The following is a 21,144-nucleotide window of genomic DNA, read 5'->3' on the forward strand; positions in this document are numbered from 1 at the left end:
CCCCACACACAGCTCCACTAGGAAGTATGGTTCTTTGCCCTATCTGCCAGCCTGAATATAAAAAACCTACAGAGAGCTAAGTGCTCAGCTCCATTCCTGAAATGGGGATATAGAGATAGGGAAAGCAGGTGTCTTGGCCATCTCCCTAAAAGCAAGAGATACACTGAAGAGCTGGGTGTGCCAACAGTCTCCCTACGCACAACTCAGATCAGGATACCTGATTTAATCAGACCAATCTCGCTTTACTATCAGACTGACAGATGTAAAGCACCAGCCTTGCTGTAACATTTCTACCCCTTCCCAATGGAAAATCATTCTAATTATTATGGAGGAGAAAGAGGAGCCAGTGTTCTTATTTACCTTGTGTCTGTTAATAACATCCATCTCTTTCTGGCTTGTGCAGAATTGCACCAGAAACCCCAGCATTGCAGCATAGCTCTGGTTTGGTTCTAGACTGAGAATGACAGACAGGTACTGATCCACCAGCCCTGGGTTCTGTTGAGAAGAACCAGAAGATACATTAACTCAAACTCAAGTGACACTAGAAAAGTCAGTGAATTAGGTCACACTGTGTCAAACCATGTGTCACCTCTTTCCAAAGCCTGTTCAATTTCTTCACAGCTCCAGCCACTGCATGCTTGTGAGAACCTCCCAGAACTTCTAACAGAAGCAAACACTGGACTTCCACCTGCCAAGAGAAATAGGAAAAGACACATTCACACACTTAACACTTGAGAAATAGAAATAGATAACGTTCACTCTAACTCTGAGTAAGGCTTCTAGGATCTTCATCAGCAACTTCCTCACCACAAATGACTTTAAACAGGATTTCAAATAAATGTTCCTGTGAGCATTGTAAAGAGAACAGCAGTTTCACATCTCCAATTGGTACTGTGTTCCAAGATGGCAGGAATAAGGTCCACAGAACAGACCAACCAATCGAGAGAAAATAAAGTGAAAAGCTTCTTAACACCATCCCAAATGTGATATAATTGGCAACCTGCTTAGGAGACACCCAAGATGAGACCAGCATAGGATACTGCAGGGTTGGGGTTCAGCTGCATTACTAACAGATCTCGGGGGGGGTATCCAAGACGAGAACAACAATTTTGTTGCAGTTCCAGACAGAAGTGTACAGAGCAAGTTTGCCTGGCTCTAGCCAAGGCTATTAATCTCAATACCTCCTGCCTCTTTTACCAGAATAAGGGAGACCAAAAACTATACAAAGTGTATAGGGTAAACAAAGGGAAGAGAAAGGCCCTATGAAGGTGGGTTCTAATGTAACACCAGCTGTTACAATCACCACTACCAAGCCCACAGTCACATTCAGGATTCTTCATTGCCACATTAGTCTGGAAATACACAGCAATACTTCAAAGCCTCTTCCTTATCCCTGAGAGGCAAGATACCTTTCCAGAGCACAAAGGTACCTACCAGCTTTTTCCATGTTTCTCCTTCTCTCTTGTCACGTGTTGGGAAGACTATGCGCACAAGCAAACAAATCCAGGAGAGAGCCAGCGAAGCTGCAGATCCACTGCTCTTACTGTCACAGAACGGGGAAAAGGGAGTGAGTCTATAGCTCCAGAGATATTGCTCAGCCGCCTTAACCCAGGACACACACATTATTATGCCCCAACTGGAATCTGTCACCTTGTTAGTGAAGCATCTTTACTGGAGAAAAACAGCTGACGTCTCAGGTTTTAAATCAATTCTCAGCACCACTAATTAGCACATTTTAAACACTCAGAATCCTCTGAACAACACATCAAAAGGCCAACCCTTGCCTTCTGGGGATGTCAAACCACAATATGAGAAAGATCCCTAAGATCTGTGGAGATCCCTAAGGCCAGTAGAGAAGGGAGAGGCAAACATTTTGCAAGTTGAATCCCTGGGCTGCAAGTAACCCAGTTCTCTCATCAGTTGCTCTCTTCTACAGGCTGACTGGACTGCATGGTCTCAGATTTCTGAATGACTACTCACTTATCATTCACCCTCAGCCACTTTGGCACAACACACTTATTTCTGATTTGTGCCAGATCTATTTTCTATCTCTGTTGTAATCCTCAGCTCTCTCCCAAGGTGATGGCAGAAGATGGATCTTTCACATGCCTGTCAGAGCTCTAATAATCATACCCCCATTTGACCTCTCTCTCCTTCAAGGTACAATGTCATAGCCAACATCCTTACAGACAATAACAGGATCAGAGTCCCTTAAAAACCAGTTGCTACCAGACAGTAACTAGAGGAGTAAATACTACATTGCATGGATAAATCGAGATTGGACATTTTTTCTAAAAGACATATTCTAATTCAAATCCCTAGTTACTGGGCTTGATGCGGGAATCACCGGGTAAAGTGCTGTGGTCTGTGTTGGTCATTTCTGGCCTTCTGGACCCATTCCCTAACTGGGATCTCTGGTTGCTACTGTAATACAACAGCAATAAAGTGTTTTAGAAATGAATCTCAAGAACACACCACAGCAGGGGTAACCAATTATTTTTTTTCAAGGTCCAAATTTCTTGGTCAAGGTCCAGACTCCAGAGAAAAATAATACAAAACCAATAACAATACTGGTAATAATAAGTAAATAAAAAGATGTCGCCGTCTGTTGTAAAGCATCTGGTGGTCTGGATTTGGCCCACGGTCCACCTATTGACTACCCCTGCACCAGAGAATCAACCCAAAGCAGATTAAAGCACCAAAGCTAATAATGTCTTGAAATTAAACAGCTGAACAAGTGTCCCTTTCCTGGTCATTCCTTGATAAAGTAGCTTAAAAGAAGTCATCCTGTATTTGAAGACTACTGAAAGGAAACTGTAATCCAGCCCAACCCTGCTATCTGAATTTCACTAGAAGTAAGCCTCTCCCTTCCCAATGGGCATTCAGTGTGCTAGGTCTGCATAAAGAAGTACTAGCTGCAGTACTCTCCAATCAGAGTCAAAACAGGCTTCAGCAGAAGTTTCTGAGTCACCCTCTTGGAAATGCTGTTGCTTTTATGGCAAGATGGTTGACGTGGTCAATGAGAATAAAATACGATCCATCAATTTTCCCTAATTCTGCTTGGAAAAGTAAGAGTTACCCCCTCTCAGCGGTAAAGCTTCCATTCTGGATGCAAGAGGCTGACTGGCAGGATTTCACGACATGGTTTCATGCACAGCAATGGGAATAGTCAGCCCTCACCTTGGAACTCCAGCCTTGCCACTGATTCCTGAAGACTGCAGGGATTGCAGAAGGTTCTTTGCTGTTGCTTCTGGCTGGGACTCTGCAAGCTGTTGGAGAGCTGACTGCAGGGCTCTGCGGGATGCTGCATCTCTATAGGGAAAAGGAAACATTTTCTGTAACTGTTACAAATCTTGTCAGTGTTTCAGATACTAAATTCTAGATTCCACACAGAGGGTTCTGCCTCCTCTTACCATCAGTCTGGCCAACAGCCATTATCTCTTTACCATTCCAACAGGTGAAGAAGGGTCTACATCATCTACACTCATGGCAGAATGACCCATTCCCTACCTCAACAGACAGTCTGACCTGACCAGAGGACCACCACAACAATTCTCATCCCATGACACAAGATTAACAATTCATTCTGGCAGGCCCAAAGGGGGGTTTCAACCATTTCTTTACTACAGCCCACAGTTTAAATCGAACCCAAAATTGCTCAGTTACAGCCCGATCCTGCAACTCATGGAGCTCTGCAAGGGCAAAGGGATGCACTCATGCACAGTGATTTGCAGGATCAAGATCTTAATTTGTTTTTAATTTGAAAAGATGAATTTTTGTTATTTGGTGTTGTAAAACTTGTTTTTCTACAGATTCTAAATGTTGGGCCTACCTTACTGGACAGCACTCTTTTATGACAAATCTCACTATATACTACACACTCCACATCAACACTATTTCCATATGGAAGATACTACAGTCAAGTTCAACTTCCCAGCCCCACATACTCACCTGTAACGATGCAGGGTGAGGCAGAATAGTTTGCAAAGGCCTTTAACCGCACTCTCTGGCAGATCTGCAAGAAATTGGATTCCAAAGCGTTTATCTGGGAATCATCAATAAGGCCCCAATCCCACAAACATGCACATGCTTCCTTTTACTACTGTGAGTAGCCCCACTGATTCCAGTGAAACTATTCATGGCAGTGAAGTTACGCATGAGTGTAACTGTTTGAAGGATCAGGGCCCAAGGCTGATTGACTGTCATGACAAAAAAAATGGGGATCAGAATTTCAATTTTTAGAAGTTGGGAAAAAATCAGAGCACATAATACTTTAATATTAAATTGTATGTCATCAGAGATTATGAGAAAAGTCAAATAAATATCTTATTTTTTTAAAAAACCCTCATTTTTAATCATTAAATGCATTTTAAATTATTTAAGAGCATTTGAAAATCCCATACTCTGCAACTCTGGACAGATATAAAGCTACATTTGCACTAATCATTCATGGAGGTGTCTTATTTAGTAAAAGACTAGCCAGGGTGATAAAGAGCATGATTTTATACAAAAAACCCTAAAAGCCATGGCTGTGACATACAACCTTGGGACCTGATCTAGAGTCCATAGACACAAAGGAAGTCTTTCCATCAACTTCAATGAGCTTTGGATCAGGTCCTTAATCATTTGTAGAGAGCAAGTTAAAAATTCTAGGCTTGCTTTGTAATCAAGAAGCATAATAGAAGATCTAGCCTCCTACATGAAATATGGTAACACTAGTTTGAGTGAAACCAACTGGACATCAGCATCAAACAGGGCTCCCTCCTCTTCTCAGTGTCCACAAATATTTTATGAGTATCTGCTGAAGGATTTAACCTTTATATTTTCATTCCTCCTCTTTTCTTATGTCTACGCTGAACAAGATACTCAAATTGCTGCTGCATGTTTCCTCATCACCCTCTTAGTTACCTTTTTCCAAATGTAGAGAATAAATTTTCACTATGGTCAGACTCAGTGGGGAAGAGTTATGCCACAGGATAGACCCAGATGAGTAATCAGCTATCGGTTGCTTGCTCTTAGATCAGGAGCATTTTGGAAGTGATTTATTCACCTTTCAGAAGAGGTATGCTATCATGCCCAGTAATACTATCATCACATTTACAGAACACCTTTCACCTTGAAGGATCCCAATGAACTTCATGTAAAAAGGAAACATTTCAGTCAACACTGAAAAACAGCCACCTCTGGGGTGGTTCACAGCAGCTGTTTAAAAGTACACAACACCACCACACAACATGTTAAAACAAAGTGGAAAAACTAAATTTAAATCACTCCTGCAATTTCATCTAAGCAAAAGGTAAATTTTTGTGAGATCAAATACAAAGACACCTCTACAATGGGAATATGTAATAAGCAGGAATCCCACTTTACATCTTCACTTCTCATCTGAGATGCCTGTTTTAGGCTTTGCTGGAGCCCGAGGCATAATTAACAGTGCGAACCAAAGGCTATGAACCAGAGTAGCCTGGCCTTGGCAAAATAGCAGCACACCAAGTAAGCACATTCCTGACCTGAGAGGATGGTACAGTGTTCTCAAGTAATGGAGTAAACACATTCCTAGGAGATGGTACAGGAACACACAGGCCTCTCGTAAGAGAAGGATGAGATGACAAGATAACAGTTGGGGATGTTTTGTTTGAACTAGCAGGCACAAGGTACAGGGCAGTAACGAAAAACATATGGAGTGTAATATGTAACTTGTTTGTAGCGATGTATAAAAGGGGAAGGCATAGGAGGGGCAACTTTGTACTTGCCGAGGGGACTGCATCCTGGTGTGCTGAGTGGCTGCCTTGTGGCAGGCATACATGTGTTAATGTACCTCTAGCTCCTATGTGAATACTGTGCTTTGTCAGCAATAAACCTGGCCAAGCGCCTTTGCCACTGAACAGAGCCTGTGGTCTTTCCTTATGAGTAACATCGAGGTCTGCTGGTGTTTAGAACTGTTTAGGAGGAGGAGAGGGGCAGAACAGAAAAATGGGGCAAAATCTCCAGGACCAGCAAGCCATGCTAAAGGAGACATGAACCTCAGTACTTGTGTATACAGACAGACAGACACAGACAAATAATTGTTAGAATTGCTTATAAGAGAAAGCACCTACTCCAATGCCTACAGCCCTACGGCCTCAAAAAAGGGCCACAGATTTCAGTCTTTTAAAATGAAGTGCACTGCAGGGGTTCCCAAACTGTGGTAAATGGACCACTGATGGTACATGAGCTTGAGGTTTCATACATTCACTCCACAATTTTTTCAGAGGGTGGTATATGAACCAATCAAGTTTGGGAGCCACTGCTTTAGTATATGCCTAAACCCATTCCACACTCTCTGTGAAAGAAATAGCATACAAATGCTTTAAATAGATGAAATACAAGTACCTTGCCCAGTGACACATCTTCCCAGTTCATTAAGTATCTCTCTTCGCTCCTTCACACTGGCTGTGGTCACTTTTACAGCAAACCTCTTCAGTGTATCAGAAACCTAAAACAACCATTCACACAAAAAAAAGTTGTCACCATCAACATATGGACTGGACTGCACAACCAGAACAAACAGAAGCACCAGGAAGGGAGAATGTGCCCTTTTGCAGACAGCCAACTCCTCTTACTAACTGACCGGTGTGGTTAGACACAGTCATCCAAACCACCATGGTACTAGGCAAATCAACAACTCCTACCTGTATCCATGAAAAGAAAGAATTATCAGTGTCTCATACAAGGTGAAGCTCCTCTACTTGTTTGATAATTCAAAATCTCTTTCATATATACAGTAGGATGACCTTTCTCTGACTTTCAACCTGCTTATGTGGTACTGCATCTTCACTCAGTAATATACAGTACCATTAGACTCCAATTACCCTTTTATAAAGTGGACAGACTATATTTACAATGCAATGTGTCTCATGTGAATCACTTAAGGAACCAGTAAAATCAATTGCCTAGTACATGTGACCTTTAAAGGTTGAAAAATTTGCACCAGAATAGAATGCAGATCTTTTGCTTTCCAGTGGTGCACTTTAGCCCCTAGACCGCACTCACTCACTCATTTAAGGGGAGCTTCCACCATGAGAGTCTATGCTGCAGGCTTAATTTCATATATTGAGTGTTTCACTTATGACTTCGTACTGAAATTATGTAAGAGGAACAACAAGTGAAAGGTTTCTCATTGTACCTTAACAGACACCTGTCACATGTTCATGGAGTTTGTGTGGGTTCGTCTCCTTTTAAACTGAAATGTCTATCAGGTTTAAAAAGTCACATCCTATTTATAAAAAACTCTTTCCTATGTTACCACACAAGTGGAGATTAGATTGTTAATTTTTTTGTTTCAGTATTTAATTTTCACCATTTATACTGTCTGTTTACTTTTTACACCTAACCCAGTTTCAGAAGTTGAACTAGAGAACTCAATTTCACTTTGGTGTATAATCAGTTTCACTTTTCAGTTTTCATGCACTAGCACCATGTTGTGATGTCTGGACTGAAAACACTGCAGGAGAATGTTTAAATCCCAATCCCAGTAATAACCTGCTTCCTTAATTTTTAAATGTATTAGAACATTTAATATTAAAGTTTTGTAAAATATGTATGAACAAAAATTTGTTTCAGGCTGACAGCAGGGCTTGGCACATCTGGTGGCAAGTAACAATTGATGTATTGTCAATTTCCTGCATCTGCAGACAACCTGAGACAGTAGATGCATGAGAACCACCTAAATATAAAATCCCAACCCCAGCACGCAGTCCTCAGATGCTTCATGTACAATACTCCAGCTTCAAAGCTGAAATAGCCTCCATACTGCCTGCATCTCATCGCCACAACATCGGTTATATTGGGGCACACAGGGAGCCCAATTGAACTGTGCCCTGCACTCCAAGGAACACATACATCCCCTCCATGGACTCCCCAAATCCTGATCCATCTCCTCCAAAGCAGAACTCCACTGGTTTTGTAATAAAAGGTCCCTTCATATGCATGGAAACGGCAGGATTTGCTCTTAAGTATGAACTGCCTCCATTGATCTCAATGAAGCTTTTGTCTGTGTGCATGAGACCCCTCAAAATTGCTGTCTGGAATTTCCAGGCAATTCCTACCTCTCCTTTCCTCCAACTCAGCCATCCTAATCCCTGTGCTTCTCTCCAAGGATGGGCAAAAGGTAGGGTAAATCTGGCTAGCAACCTGCAGAATTTGTCGAGAGATGGTAGTCATCAATATTAACTGTTTGTCAGCCTACCAGTTAAGGTACGAACATGTGAGAAATTGTTTTTTAAAAAAACTTTCCATTGTTAAAGACAAACCCAAGATGTCTAGTAAGTACTGATGGACCATATATAGGTAAGACAGCCATTTACAATGAATACACCTCAGTTCTCAGACACTTGGGATAATTTTAAATCTGCATTATAATCCAGTGGTTCCCAATTGATCCACTAATCTACGGAATGGGCAGTTTTTACCATTCATGCAACTTCAGTGGTGAGGAGTCATTGTGCAAAGGTCTCATGCACCACTGTTCTTTTTATTAAGATTTATATAGACATACATGTGTTAGTAAATTATACAAGAGAAAAGTTCCATGAAAAAGTGAAGTCTAAACATATACATATCAAGCCAGATAAGACCTGACTTTGGAGGGGCTCTCTGAAGCAACCCCCACAAAATAGTGGAAAGTGCATCACCACAAGCATAAAGAGAAAAGAGGAAAATATTGTAACAAATCAGCTCAGAACTGTATGGCTGTCACTCTTCCGCACATCACAACTATTTATAATTTCACTGCAATATGAGGGACAGAACTCACTCTCCTACTCCTAAAGCCTAAGCCCATACCACTTGATAAATCTTCACTAGCTGTTCGACATAATAGGATCTGACACACCGTGGAGCAGTTCCGATTCCACCTAAAAATAGCTGAGCATGCAAGTTTTATTGCAATATCCTATGTGATTAAATTGGAATACATTTTTATTATGTACATAATTGTTTTCAGTGAATTAGGGACAGCCTTTTTTGCCATTAAATGGACATTTACTCAATTTTTTTAAACCTAGTCATATTCCAAGTAGCACTCAAGACCAGAGAAACTGGAAAACTAGAGAAAATATGTATCAATATTTTTCACTTTATACTTTTGATAGGTCTTTCCATATAGTCAGTTTCACTGGTTCCCTTACAGAAGCCGTCAATTTCCTCTATTGTTTGTGTGAAGGTTTTGGAGGGCAACAAAAAGATTTGTTTAAAAGATACAACAACCGTGACTGTAGAACCACAAAAACAGACAGAGGGTCTCCGTGGCTGGGATGGTGCCCAGAGCTGGTTGTTTTTTCTGGAACCTGAGTAAGTTTCAACTTGATAAGGACCTTTTTAACACGGATGTTAAACGCTGGGCCAGCCCCGACCTTTGCCTGAGCCTGGCCCAGCAGGAGAGACAGGCTCATCCCGCCGGCTCTGAGGCTCAGACAGCTCCCGTCCCCGACACACAGACGACGCGACAGTCACGCTCTACAAACGCCTCCCGTGCCGACCCATCCCCCGCGCAGGGCGAGGCGCCGCGGCTGCTCCGACCCCCTGCGCGGCCAGGCCGGACTCCGCGGCAGGGCCGGGCTCGCACCACCACACGAGGCTGCCTGGGGCAGGCGAGAGCTTGGCGCGGGCGCAGCCGGCCTGTGAAGCGCGGCCTCGCTCGGCCTGTCCCGGGCCGGAGAAGGGGACAGGCCGCGCTCGGCCGGGCCGGGCCGGCCGCTCGGGAAGAGCGCGGGGGAGCAGGCTCGGTGTCGGCGCCCGGCGAGGGATGGGGCTGACGCGACTGCCACGTCCCTTCTCCCCGTGACAGAGGCCGCATCCCGGGAACCGCCGCCGCCTCCCCGTGACGCGGCCGCCTGAGAGGGGCCAAGCTAAGGAACCGGGCCTCGGAGCCGGCCCGCCCCACGGCCAGCCCGCGGGAGCGGCTCTCGCTGAGCCACTGCCGGGCCCAGCCCCCCGCACTCACCTGCGTGTCGGCCGCCATCGCGCCGGTCTGACCCCGGAAGCACTACACGGTTCAGTTCCGGGTCACGCGCAGACCCGGCCACGGGGTGGGGCTCGTGGCTATATCGATGCTTGGAGGTCGGGGTCTGACCCCGGGTGAGCGGGGCTAGGTCCTGCCGCGGAGAGGCCTCAGGAGCTGCTCATGTCCCTGGCACAGCCCCTTCTCCCCCAGCTGCAGCGCCGGGCACACGGCATCCGGCCTGGCAGGGGTTTGACCAGGGCAGCCGGGGCCCTGTGAACGAGCCCAAGCGGGCGAGCCACTCCCTGCCCTGGATGGTTCCGCCACTATCCACGGGGATGCTGCTGGTCACTTGCCTCCGGGCACCGCTCTTCAGAGGCTGACAAAGGCAGATATTGACATTGTAGCAACACGAGCCCTCTTCAATTGCTGGGGTAGAGTTGCACCTAGTAATAGACTGCGTCCCATAGTGCGAGGTGCTGCCGGTGCTAACATAAAAGGCAGTCCCTGCTCCAAGAGTTTAATCCCATTTCCACAGCGCCTGGGGGAAGGTCAGCTCTTTTTGCAGAAGGTTGCAATGTCTTTATAAAATCACCATGGGGGACAGATTTTTGGATTAGAAAGCAAGTAATTAACAGCACAGGGAGCACCCTGGAAATAGCCAGTCCCAAGATGACAACACTTGGAAAATGGACAGTTTCCCAAATAGCAATTGTAGGTTAGGCCATTAAGAAACAATTATTTTAAACCTACTATCACAACTCAGGTGCATAAAAGTTATGCTCCTAAATCCACATTTACCCATTCGTGGGTCATTTTTCGGAAGTGACGATCACCCATGATTCTCATTGAATTCAAAGGAGTGGCGTTCTACAACTCTGAAAATCAGGCCTGTTTGTTTTGGCTTAACACTCTGGCCTGGGTCTTACATAATGAAAACTCAGCTGGCCCACAGCATCAAAAATCACAACCGCTCATTTTTCATAACACACAGGACACACCCAGCTTACCCTGGCCGCAAAACGAAAACAGACTGTTGAATTGCTAAATCTTACAGCATAATCTGAAGCTCACCAGAGCAATCAAGTTCCAGAAGAGGAGGTGACACCTGCAATGGAGAATGTTCCACTGCTGGCCCCATACAGTTCTAAAGCAGCAACGGGCAGCCTAGTAAACCTCATAAGACCGGTCTCTAAACTGATCCAGTCATGGCTTATCTAATTTATCAACAATGGACTGAGTTTTCATTGTGTAATTAGTAATGTAGCCTGCTCCTCAGGACAGGGACCCTGCTTATTTGCCTGCAGTTATCAGTGATTCACTGAGCACATTTGCTGTGCTTCATGGCTCCAGCAGACTCAGGCCAGCCACTTAAACTCAGCCGCAGGGTTTTTTGTGAGATTGACAGCCTGAGCTGCCACCTGAGACAATGTCCACACTGCTATTGTCAGTACACTAGCTCAATTCCTGCTAGCCTCAGGGCTTGTCTACACAACTGAGTAACTATAGCATCCACACATGAAGTGATTCTTGAATATCTCTTGCACTTTAAATTCACACCCTACTTTAATTCACATTAACATTCCAGTGTAGCCAAGGCAGAAGTGCACTAAGTGACATGACTAGTATTTGACATGTGTGGAGCCTCTTGCTCTCACCTGCAGGGGAAAGTTATTTGAAGGTTTCTTGAAATTATTTTATGGCTGTTTTAGGAAGTGTTTATGATTGAAGGCAAGATCAAAAAAAGTACATCTTTAGGATCAAAATCCATATTAAGTTTCACACCAGTGGAAAGTTCATGCATGATGATTCCTCCTCCTCCCACCCCCCACGAGAAACACACAACAGAGGGTGTAAAATAGCACTTTATTTCTCTAATTAAACCAGTTGATGAAGTGGTTGGTTAGCGCGTCGCAGGAGTTAGTCAAAGAGACCGAATCCCATGTCCTCGTCAGACTCCTCGGATTCCTCCTTTACTTCCTCTTTGGCTGGAGCAGCAGCAGGAGCTGCAGCTTCAGCTGCCACAGGGGCAGCAGCCACAAAGGCTGAGGGGTCAGCTAGGAAGGCCTTTACCTGTAAGAGGAGAAGCATATAGTAATTTCAGGGAACAAACAGGTCACAATTTACATCTACTATCCTACTGCCAGACTGAAAACGGATGGCGTATTAGTGGGTCTCCACAGGAATTAAGAGCAGGGAGCACAACCTTTGCAACCCCAAAGGCCATGCGAGCAACTTGCCAGCAACCCAAGGGATGCATTATACAAACAAACTGAAGACAATCAATAGGAGGGCAATGTTGCCTTATCATACAAGAGGACAGGGATGCTCTCTGAAAGCACGCTCTCCACCCTCCTTGCCAGTAAGCTACTCCTAGGATTGAGGGTGAAGAGGCAGAACTGCACCTCCACAAAGCAAGGAATTCCCCCTGCCTCACTGCTGTTACATGCACTTCACACTGTTCAAGGCCTCTTTTCAGTGCAGAACCTTCTAGATCTTTAAGAGCTCGTGCTCAAAGGCTGGTTTGTGAGCCTTCAGTCAGCGCACGATCTATTCCAGTCTGTCTAGCTCATACTTTACCTTTTCAGCCAGTGGGAAGGTGTATTCAGTCTCCACAGCCACAGCTAGGACTCGCTTGTACCCATTGATGATGGAGTGAGGCACAGAAGCGATGGTTGGGTAGCCAATTTGCAGACAAACACTAGCTACGTTACGAACGCCCTGGGGAAGAGGGAAAGAAAGCTCATGTTCCAAGCATTCAGCTCTGAGAATTACATTGCAAGTAAACACAACCATCCATGACAATATGTGCAAAGGTAATAAAGGGTATTATGGGTGAGAGAACTGCCTGGTTCTGGCAAAGGAGACAAACAAGAGGCAGCCTTAACCACATACCTTTAACACTTGTTACAAGGTGTTTCCAGATTTTGTATTCTCTGCATTTCATACATAACTGATAGCCAGCAGAATGGAACATCGCTCCCAGTAGAAAACACATCCATGTTGCAAATCAAAATTCCCAGCATTCAGGGATGCATGATACAACCCACCAAGAAGACTACTGTCTGGCAAAGCCATGATTCGCACTACCACAATTTTCCAAAGGTGATAGGGAACATCAAAACAGCTTGGGAAAATTGGGGTGCTGGCCAACAGGCTGACACACACTTGCATCTGGATCTCCCAACTCTGGAGTGCAATGAAATGGCACAGACCAGTTTTAAAGGGACTATGCCAAGCCAATAACCTTGTTATTCAGGTTTGTAGATCTGTAAAATCACTTTTAGAATTCAGTGCTGGTTTCATTCACAGTTCAAAAGAAAAAGAAAACACCACACACACGGCCCTCCAGAACTTCAGATTAGATACCCAAGCACTTAATCTATCCCCATAACTACATGGAATACAGTAGACATGGCATACAGCACAGGCAAGCAGCTCTTACTTCCAGGAAGCGTCTGTGCAGAGTCTCCTCAGTGATGTCCAGCACTTCAGGATTGTAAATGCTGCCGTTGTCAAACACCTGCTGGATAATCAGCCCAAAGGAGAATGGGGAAATATTCAACATGTTCAGCAAGGTCGCTTCGCTGGCTCCCACTTTATCTCCAGTCTTGATCAGCTGCACATCACTCTGAGAGTCAAAGAGGAAAAAGTGAGCAACGCACTGCTACAGGGAAACTCAGGCACAGAGACGCAACAAGGTTCAACTTCACGTTACAAACACCTGTAGATGGGACGGAAGGAGTTAGACCCACAAATGATTCTGTATCAAAACATGTTCAAAGCTCAGCTGAGCAATCTGTGTGAAGTATGAGGAGCAGCCCACCCAGCAGATGGCACATTTCAAAGCGAGGTCCATAATTATGAGACATGCAAATGGAATCAGCTACACTTAACACATCATCTAGACCTAGGCTGTCCCATTAGACACTCAAACCAGAGTTTCTCGTACCCAAAATACTGGTGTGCCCAGCTAGATGGAACTAAACCCTTCTTCTCCACAGGAGTCAAATTAGACATCTGGCTTTAAAGATTACTTAAGGTAGAGCAGTAACACCACTGCAGTTAAGATTATGTCAGTTTTTATAGGAGTCTTAATATTTATTCTTTACTGCTACTCTGTGAGGAATGGAACCTAAATAGTCTGAATTTGTGAGGGCAGTTTAGTCAAAAATGGATCGATACTCACTGATAAGCCTTTCAAAATCCCACCTTTCTTGAAACTGTTCAGGGATTCATCTTTTTTCAAAAACCCTTTGCCAAAACTAACAGACTTGGGCTTGAAATTCCTCTCTCACGTTACTGAACATGCACTATTACCTACACCATTAGTTAGCAGAAGTTACCCCTTTTATTCTCCCAGCTCTTCCAGGTAAATGAGAAAACTGCCAATACTAAGCCACTAAGTGTAAGATGTACCTGACCTGATGAAGGGGAATAACCCGATAGGCACCCCTGGCCTTTAGAAGCAGCCTCAGGCCCCACTTTCCCCGCCTCCAAAAGTGGCAAGAGAGCAGGGAACTTCTCCCTCAAATTGCTCCACAGTGAAATACCAGTCCAGGTCCTCACACAGCTCCCCTTTGTCACCACACCCGCTGTATTTCACAGGGAGGGAAAGCACTGGCCTCCCGAGCCTAAGCAGGGCAGGAGACTGGCAATGCTGTTCTTCCATGTAAGCGGGTCCCCCTCTCCCAAGAGTGTTTTACAAGGGAGAGGGCTGCTGGGAGATATTTTAAGGCCAAATAGGACCATTATGGTCATCTGGTCTGACCTCCTCCACAACACAGGCCAGAGAACCTCACCAGTCATTCCTGCATCAAGCCCATGACTTACGCTTCAATTACAGCATGGAATCATAAAGATGAATGAGTGGGCCACTGATGAGGGCATTTGCAGGCTCTCAGTCAGCAAATCAGACCTGCTTTGCCATCTGGTAAAGGCATCTGAGAGGTCAGGGATGGGAGATCAGCTGCTCAGACAACCCTCCCACTCGGCTTGGCAAGAGGCAGAAAGAACTTACCCAGCCCAATTTCTCTGACAGCTTCCTATTTAATCAGGCTCTCTTTGTCATGCAATATCCTATTGTTGTCACATTACTCTGCTAGTTTCCTCTTAAGATGCTTTAGAGACATGCCTCCAAAGTCCTCAATAGAAGGTGGGATCGATCTTGTGCCATGGAAAGCAGCACAAGACATGGGGATGTAGGGATGAAGTAGCTACAAATCTACAGTCCTAACTTCAGTGGAATTGCCAAACTGTCCAACCAGGGCCACCCAGTATATAGGAGCAGCTAGAAAGCTGTGAATGACCTTTCACTTGCTAGTAACACACTGAACTTTGCTCTGCACTCACCAGGATTTCAATGGTACCCCTGGAGATCTTCGTGGTGATGCCCAAAGCCTGGAAGAAGGAGGTCTTCTCGGGACCCAAACCAGTGTTCTGGGCTGGCACGGTGACATCACAAGGGGCAATGGCACCAGCTCGAGCAGCAGCTGGCACCTAACATAACAGTGCAAGAAGAGAAAGCAAAATAATGCTTGGCTTTCAGACAGTACTGTATAGACACTAATTCATCCTCACAGCGCTTCTGTGAGATCGGCATCTCCCAATTATTCACATGGGGAAACTGAGGTCACAGCAAGTCGGTGGCAGCGCTCAGAGTACAACACAGGAAATGCCTGGTTCCCAGTTCTTGCTCCCTTCTAAAAATCACACATCCACAGAGAATGTTCCGTGTTACACTTTCTCCTTCCTTCAGATCAGGCCCCAAAACCTCCCTGAGTAGACGCACTATAACAACAGTGTCCTCCTCCCTTACCTTGTTAGCCAACAGCATGTCCCTGATCTCAGTCAGATCCTCCTTGGTGAACACAAAGCCCACATTCCCACGGATATGAGGCAACAGCCTGGAGGAAAGACAGCACCATTCAGTTTCACTCCTTCAGGGAACATACAGTCTCTTCCCCAGGAAACAGTGTGGAATCACAGTATTTTACTCACTTTTCCAAAGCAGGGTTATTCTCCAGATGACCACGGATAGCCTTGCGCATCATGGTGTTCTTCCCCATCAGCACGACAGCCTTCCCACGCAGGGACATGCGGATCTGCTGCATCTGTTTGGATCCTACATTGTCTGCTCCCACGATGAAGCATTTTGGATAATCATCCAGGAGTTGCTACAGAAAGAACAAATGAGTTTTACGAAGAAACCTAGACCAGGGTATAGAGTAATATTAGGTCCCATTTAGGCACGTTAACTAAATGGCCCGATTCCACAAGTCCTTAGCACCCAGTATTTCTGTTTAGGTGCATAAATGGGAGCTACTGTGTGCTAAGCTGAGAAATCTGACCTAACGTTACCAACCAGAACCTGTCCCAAAGCAACCAAAAATCCCTCTCACCTGACTAGGGCTCTTAAACAGCTGACATTGGTACACATTCCAGCCAGCAACCAGCATGTGCACTAATCAAATAAATTGTCCCACTATCTACCACTCCGGGGGTACTTCCTCCCTTCCCCCTCAAGTCTCCAAACCAACCCTGACGTGACAATTTTCAGTCTCTTTAGGTTGCTAGGGAGCCATTGCTTAAAACATATGGTTACAAGGCTGCCAACCCAATGCTACAGAAAAGGCAGAGTGCAATTCTTTCTGAAAAAAATTATATACCAGCAGCAGTCTGATGACCCTCAGAGAGGAAATAGAGGCGTCCCAAAGCACATTTAAGGGAAACAAACATGCTAAATGAGATGCATTTCAACCCTCCAAATAAAGTACAGTCAGGACGTACCAGGAGCTTAGCTGAGATGTGATGTTTATGCGTGTAAAAATGTTAATGCAGTTTCTGTGAAAGATTCCCTGGTAAAGAGTCAACAACTTGGTAATGCTCTCCATTAAGGAGGCTTGGATGTGTGACTCTTTTGCAGATGCTACTTTTGCTTACTCAGTCACTGTGAGCAGTATCTCACTGCTACACAACACATTGAGGCATTAAAAACACAAATTATATTCAACTAGGAAGCAGCACTAACGTTTACAAGGCTCTTCTGAATGATTTATTTGTGACTGCAGTGGACTCCATTCTTAGTAGCATGGTTTAATTCTTTCCAGAGCCAAGTGTTCTGGGGATCTTACTCAGGCTTCCCAATTGCTTTTAAAATGTTCAAAAACTTGCCAATGGCTAGTATAGTCATTGTAAGAGAGACAACAGCTGTGCAAGTGTCTATTTCAAAACTCACTTGAAGGAGCCTACTGAGACCCCTTCTGATAAAATTTGGAGGTAACATCTAGAAGAGTCTTGAGAGTCTCATAACAGCAGCCACCAGTGGGAAATGTGGAGTACCAGGCTCTAGATCAGAGGTACCCAAACTGCGAGGTGGGGGGCGTGGAGGAACTTTTGGGGGAGCACAGCTGAGGCCCGGGACAGCTCCCACAGGTGGCAGGGAGGGAGCACCACTCAACTCCACACCTAGCCTGGTCCGGTCTGCCGGAGCGCCACTCCTGCCCTCAACTGAGGCCCCCTTACCCTGTCCGCGTTCCCCCCTCCCTCGGTCCCGCTCTGGCTCAGGGTAAGAGGGGAGCATGACCATGAAAAGTTTGGGGACCACTGCTCTAGATCCAGCTGTAATTGGGCAAAAACTGAGCAACACTATCAACAACTTCACTGGCAACTTTCCAGGAGCCTGAGGGCTTCACCTCATTGGTATACAATGGAGCCAATTGCTACAACAGCCATTAATCCCAGTAGGTAACTAGAGCTATGGAGACCACGGTCCCAGCATAGCTTGCTCCTCCTTGATCATGTAACCTCTGCAAACTGCAGCTCCATGTTCATGATGAGGCTGGCTCCTGCCTTGCTGTCTAACACAACCCCCCATTAAGTCTGTGGCTCCAAACGTGCATTAGGATTAACCTGGGGGTGCGTTTGCAGGTGTAACACAGAGAATGGCCAAGGCAGGCTGAGCCATGAGTGACAAGCGTCCATCCCAGCCCCGGGTCCAGACTACCCAGAACACACCCCAAGGGAGACACTTACGATGATTTTCAGGAAATAGTTGGACTTCCACGTAGCCCTGTCTTCCCTGGGCATCTCGACGGTGCTTCCAAGGATTGCCACAAAGGGTTTAAAGACAAGCTGTTACCTACAGGAGACAAGGTGGGGAGACCAGGGTTCAGCCAGATCACGGCAGCCACATCCTATCCCCTGGCCTCCCACCCCCGCCCGAAAGGGGGGCGCCGCATGCTGGCCCGGCCTCCCGAACGATAAACGGGAACCAGTGGGGGGGCGTCTATGGGCCCCGGCCCCCCCGGCTCCCTCCAACCCCGCGCTGAGGGGATCCCGTAGAGCAGACGAAGGGGCCCCTCGGGCATCGGGATCCCGGGGCGAAGCGCCCGGCGCGGCCCCGTGTCCCTGCCGCGGTGCTGAGTCGGCCCCGCGTGGCCAGGCCCGAGGCCTAGCGACACCCGGAACCGCGGCGGGGCCCAGCCAGCCGGGAAGCCCCGGGGTAAGGCCGACCCGCCCGGATCCCCGTGATCTGCTCCCCGGCCGGGGGCTGAGTGCGGCCGAGTCCCCCGCGGGCCGCCCCTACTCCGGACACCCACCTCCCACGAGAGCTCCGGGAAAGAAAAGGGAGCGCGCCCGCCTCCTCTCCTTATTTATACTCCGAGCCACAGCCAATCAGCGACTGGTAACCTCCGGCCCTTCTCAATCTATTGGATAGTTGTAGACGTCAATCCCGGATACCAGAGGAGTCCCTCCCTCCTATTGGACAGAAAGCCTGTCATTCACAAGGCAGACGGCTGAAGGTGCTGTCATTTAAAGGGGCAGTAGCAGCACATAGAAAGCTGACTCCTGCTAGGGCTCCTCCTGCTGGATGAGAGCTATTCCCGCCCTCCCACGGCCTATTGGGATACTGGGCCGCAGCCGCAGGGTCTAGGGACCACCTGCAGCCTCCCCCGGCATGGAGCCAGTATTGTGACATCATCTGCGACATCCCTCTGATGCCTGGCAGGGGTGAGGCCAGGAAGGGGAGTTCAGTCCCAATGCCAAACATACGACAGCCGTAACCCTGCTGTGCCTCAGGGCTGCTCTAACTTACGCTCTGCTCTCTGAGCTGCTCAGATGACAATGGCAGCGGGGCCACTCTGGCCACACTCCCTATTTCCCTGCAGAGGGACAATGGCGATGGGGCTGACCTAGGAATGATATCACCCGCGCTCATGAGTTTTTCACAAGTGAGAGGATTTCAGACAGGTCAGGAGCTTGGCTGGAGAGGACAGGAGATGCTCCAACTGCCTTGTGAAGGTCAGCCCTGCTAGAAGCTGGCAGAGTCTCTCCCCACCACTCACCAGTCTCACAAGAGAGGAGGGGGAAGAAACGAATAAAGAACCTAGCTGTGCCGGGGTGTGTGTGTGTGTGTGTGTGTGTGTGTGTGTGTGTGTGTGTGTGTGTGTGTGTGTGTGTGTGTGTGTGTGTGTGTGTGTGTGTGTGTGTGTGTGTGTGTGTGTGTGTGTGTGTGTGTGTGTGTACCCCCAGAAAGAGCTGAGTTGAGGCTAGGTGGGGGTGCTGAACTGAGGAGCGGCTGGGGGGGACAGGATTAATTGCTGGTCAAAGAAGAGGCATCTGTGGGGGTGAGCGCACCTAAAGCAGATGCCAAATTCACAGAACCCAATTAAATTTGGGACAGTAAGTAGGCAACTTTTAATTGTCCCAGACACCTAGTGGGGCTGAGCAAAGGGAGTTCAACGATCAGAGACAGACTGGAAAACCCAGCATAATCTTTTAAAAAACCAACAACTCGTATTGCAGATTATGGAGTATAGCATTTTATTACTTTTTAAACCAAACTTGCTATTTTGGATAATTTAAGCATTATACCCCAATGATTGGAAACGTTTTTTATTATCCTGTGTTTTAGATAATTTTAACATTAGCTTTTATAAAAAAATTTAATCTGTTCTTATCAGTATATGTCCTCTATCTGGCGACTATATATTAAATGCATTTTTGGAACAGGGAGAAGGAATAGGAGCTTGCTCTAGCCACTCCATGCTTCAACCTGGTACTGCAGTATCGCCAGGAATGGTACACGTCATAGTTGAAAAACAGCAAAGAAATCTGTTGTGTTGTCTATGTTAACAGGGGTTCTCAAACTGGGGGTCACAAGGTAATTACATGGGGGGGTCACGCACTGTCAGCCTCCACCACAAACCCTGCTTTGCCTCCAGCATTTATAACGGTGTTAAATATATTAAAAAAGTGTTTTTAATTTATAGGGGGGGGGTGTCGCACTCAGAGGCTTGCTATGTGAAAGGGGTCACCAGTACAAAAGTTTGAGAATCATTGGATTAAGGCATATACTAACTAAGCTACAGGTTGGGGCCTCGCACTAAGAGGAGTCTCTTTTAAAAAAAAAAAAAAAAAAAAAAAAAAAAAAAAAAAAAAAAAAATGACTCCATTTCAAATATTATCAAAATCGGTTGATAAATAAAGGAGATACAGGAAAAAGAAGATACTCTCTAAATATAGACATTTTCATTCAAATATGACACAAATACGCATACCCTACCTCTACCCTTCACTAATTGTTCATTATTAACAGGCGGGAGGCCAGAGCTAAGGAAAAAAAGATAATTGCACTTGTAAAATGAGTATTTCTACGCATGAGTGTGCTATCAGTCTCCTAAGGCAGCATTTTGTTGGCCAGTTGCTGCTGGTAAAATTCTGACCTTGCCTTCAAAACTTATTCATAACTCCTCAAGAGTGCCTAGGCTGTCAGAATGGGAGTAGGACCATTCAACTGTGTCCCAAAAAGTCACATCAATGTACCTCTGTCTCCCTTAGCTCCTCCAGTTCAGCCACTCTGGTCTCCAAAGCCCGTACATGGTCTCTGAGAGCCAGGAGCTCCTTGCACCGAATTCACACATATGCCACCTGCCCATAGGCCAGCTAATCATGCATGCTGCATTCAGTGCAATAAACTGGATAGCCCCCACTCTGGTGCTGGACTTCTGCCTGCAGTCTCTTTACTCCTGCCGCTCTTTCCTTTCTTCTTTTATTTTTATCGGGGGAGGGGGGGGTTATTGCCTTAAATTTAAAGACCATTAATGAAGTTTATCCACACCCAGGCTGCCCTCTAATCTCCCTCAAAACTCTCCTGTTCCCTA

At 46.1% G+C, this 21,144-nt stretch overlaps 2 protein-coding genes and 1 pseudogene across 5 annotated transcripts in view; 1 reads left to right on the top strand and 2 right to left on the bottom strand.

The window, feature by feature from the left end:
* Positions 1–10,126, bottom strand: part of GCN1 (GCN1 activator of EIF2AK4) — a 58,204-nt gene extending 48,078 nt beyond the window's left edge. For 3 of the 4 annotated variants that reach the window (XR_010592742.1, XR_010592743.1, XM_005288700.3), the window contains exons 1-7: positions 9,983–10,126; positions 6,373–6,475; positions 3,952–4,015; positions 3,181–3,312; positions 1,435–1,543; positions 590–688; positions 361–495 (exon numbers count right to left, since the gene is read on the bottom strand). Coding sequence is in view for 2 of the 4 variants with exons in the window: in XM_005288700.3 (XP_005288757.2) it covers positions 361–495; positions 590–688; positions 1,435–1,543; positions 3,181–3,312; positions 3,952–4,015; positions 6,373–6,475; positions 9,983–10,000 (660 nt within the window). In the remaining 2 variants the exon portion in view is untranslated. Of the gene's footprint in view, positions 1–360; positions 496–589; positions 689–1,434; positions 1,544–3,180; positions 3,313–3,951; positions 4,016–6,372; positions 6,476–8,087; positions 8,198–9,982 lie in introns of those variants that run through there. The other variant, XM_065567837.1, reaches the window with a different exon arrangement.
* A 1,702-nt stretch (positions 10,127–11,828) lies between these two features.
* On the bottom strand, positions 11,829–18,718 carry RPLP0 (ribosomal protein lateral stalk subunit P0). The gene is made up of 8 exons (XM_005288699.4): positions 18,580–18,718; positions 18,014–18,119; positions 15,980–16,155; positions 15,798–15,885; positions 15,332–15,478; positions 13,425–13,610; positions 12,560–12,700; positions 11,829–12,052 (listed from the first exon to the last, which is right to left on the bottom strand). The coding sequence occupies exons 2-8, from the start codon at positions 18,065–18,067 to the stop codon at positions 11,900–11,902; spliced, it is 945 nt and encodes a 314-aa protein (XP_005288756.1). The 5' UTR covers positions 18,068–18,119; positions 18,580–18,718; the 3' UTR covers positions 11,829–11,899.
* A 1,189-nt stretch (positions 18,719–19,907) lies between these two features.
* LOC135975880 (U2 spliceosomal RNA) lies at positions 19,908–20,073 on the top strand (annotated as a pseudogene).
* Positions 20,074–21,144: the final 1,071 nt, after the last annotated feature.

Source organism: Chrysemys picta, chromosome 15 (genome assembly GCF_011386835.1).
Source record: "Chrysemys picta bellii isolate R12L10 chromosome 15, ASM1138683v2, whole genome shotgun sequence".
NCBI classification, from domain to species: domain Eukaryota; kingdom Metazoa; phylum Chordata; order Testudines; family Emydidae; genus Chrysemys; species Chrysemys picta.

Coding starts and splice junctions, on each gene's coding strand:
- RPLP0 (XM_005288699.4), bottom strand. CDS start 18,067: ATGCCCAGGGAAGACAGGGCTACGTGGAAGTCCAACTATTTCCTGAAA. Junction 13,611..15,331: donor GGGGTACCATTGAAATCCTG/GTGAGTGCAGAG, acceptor TTTGACTCTCAG/AGTGATGTGCAGCTGATCAA. Junction 12,053..12,559: donor CCTTCCCACTGGCTGAAAAG/GTAAAGTATGAG, acceptor CTCCTCTTACAG/GTAAAGGCCTTCCTAGCTGA.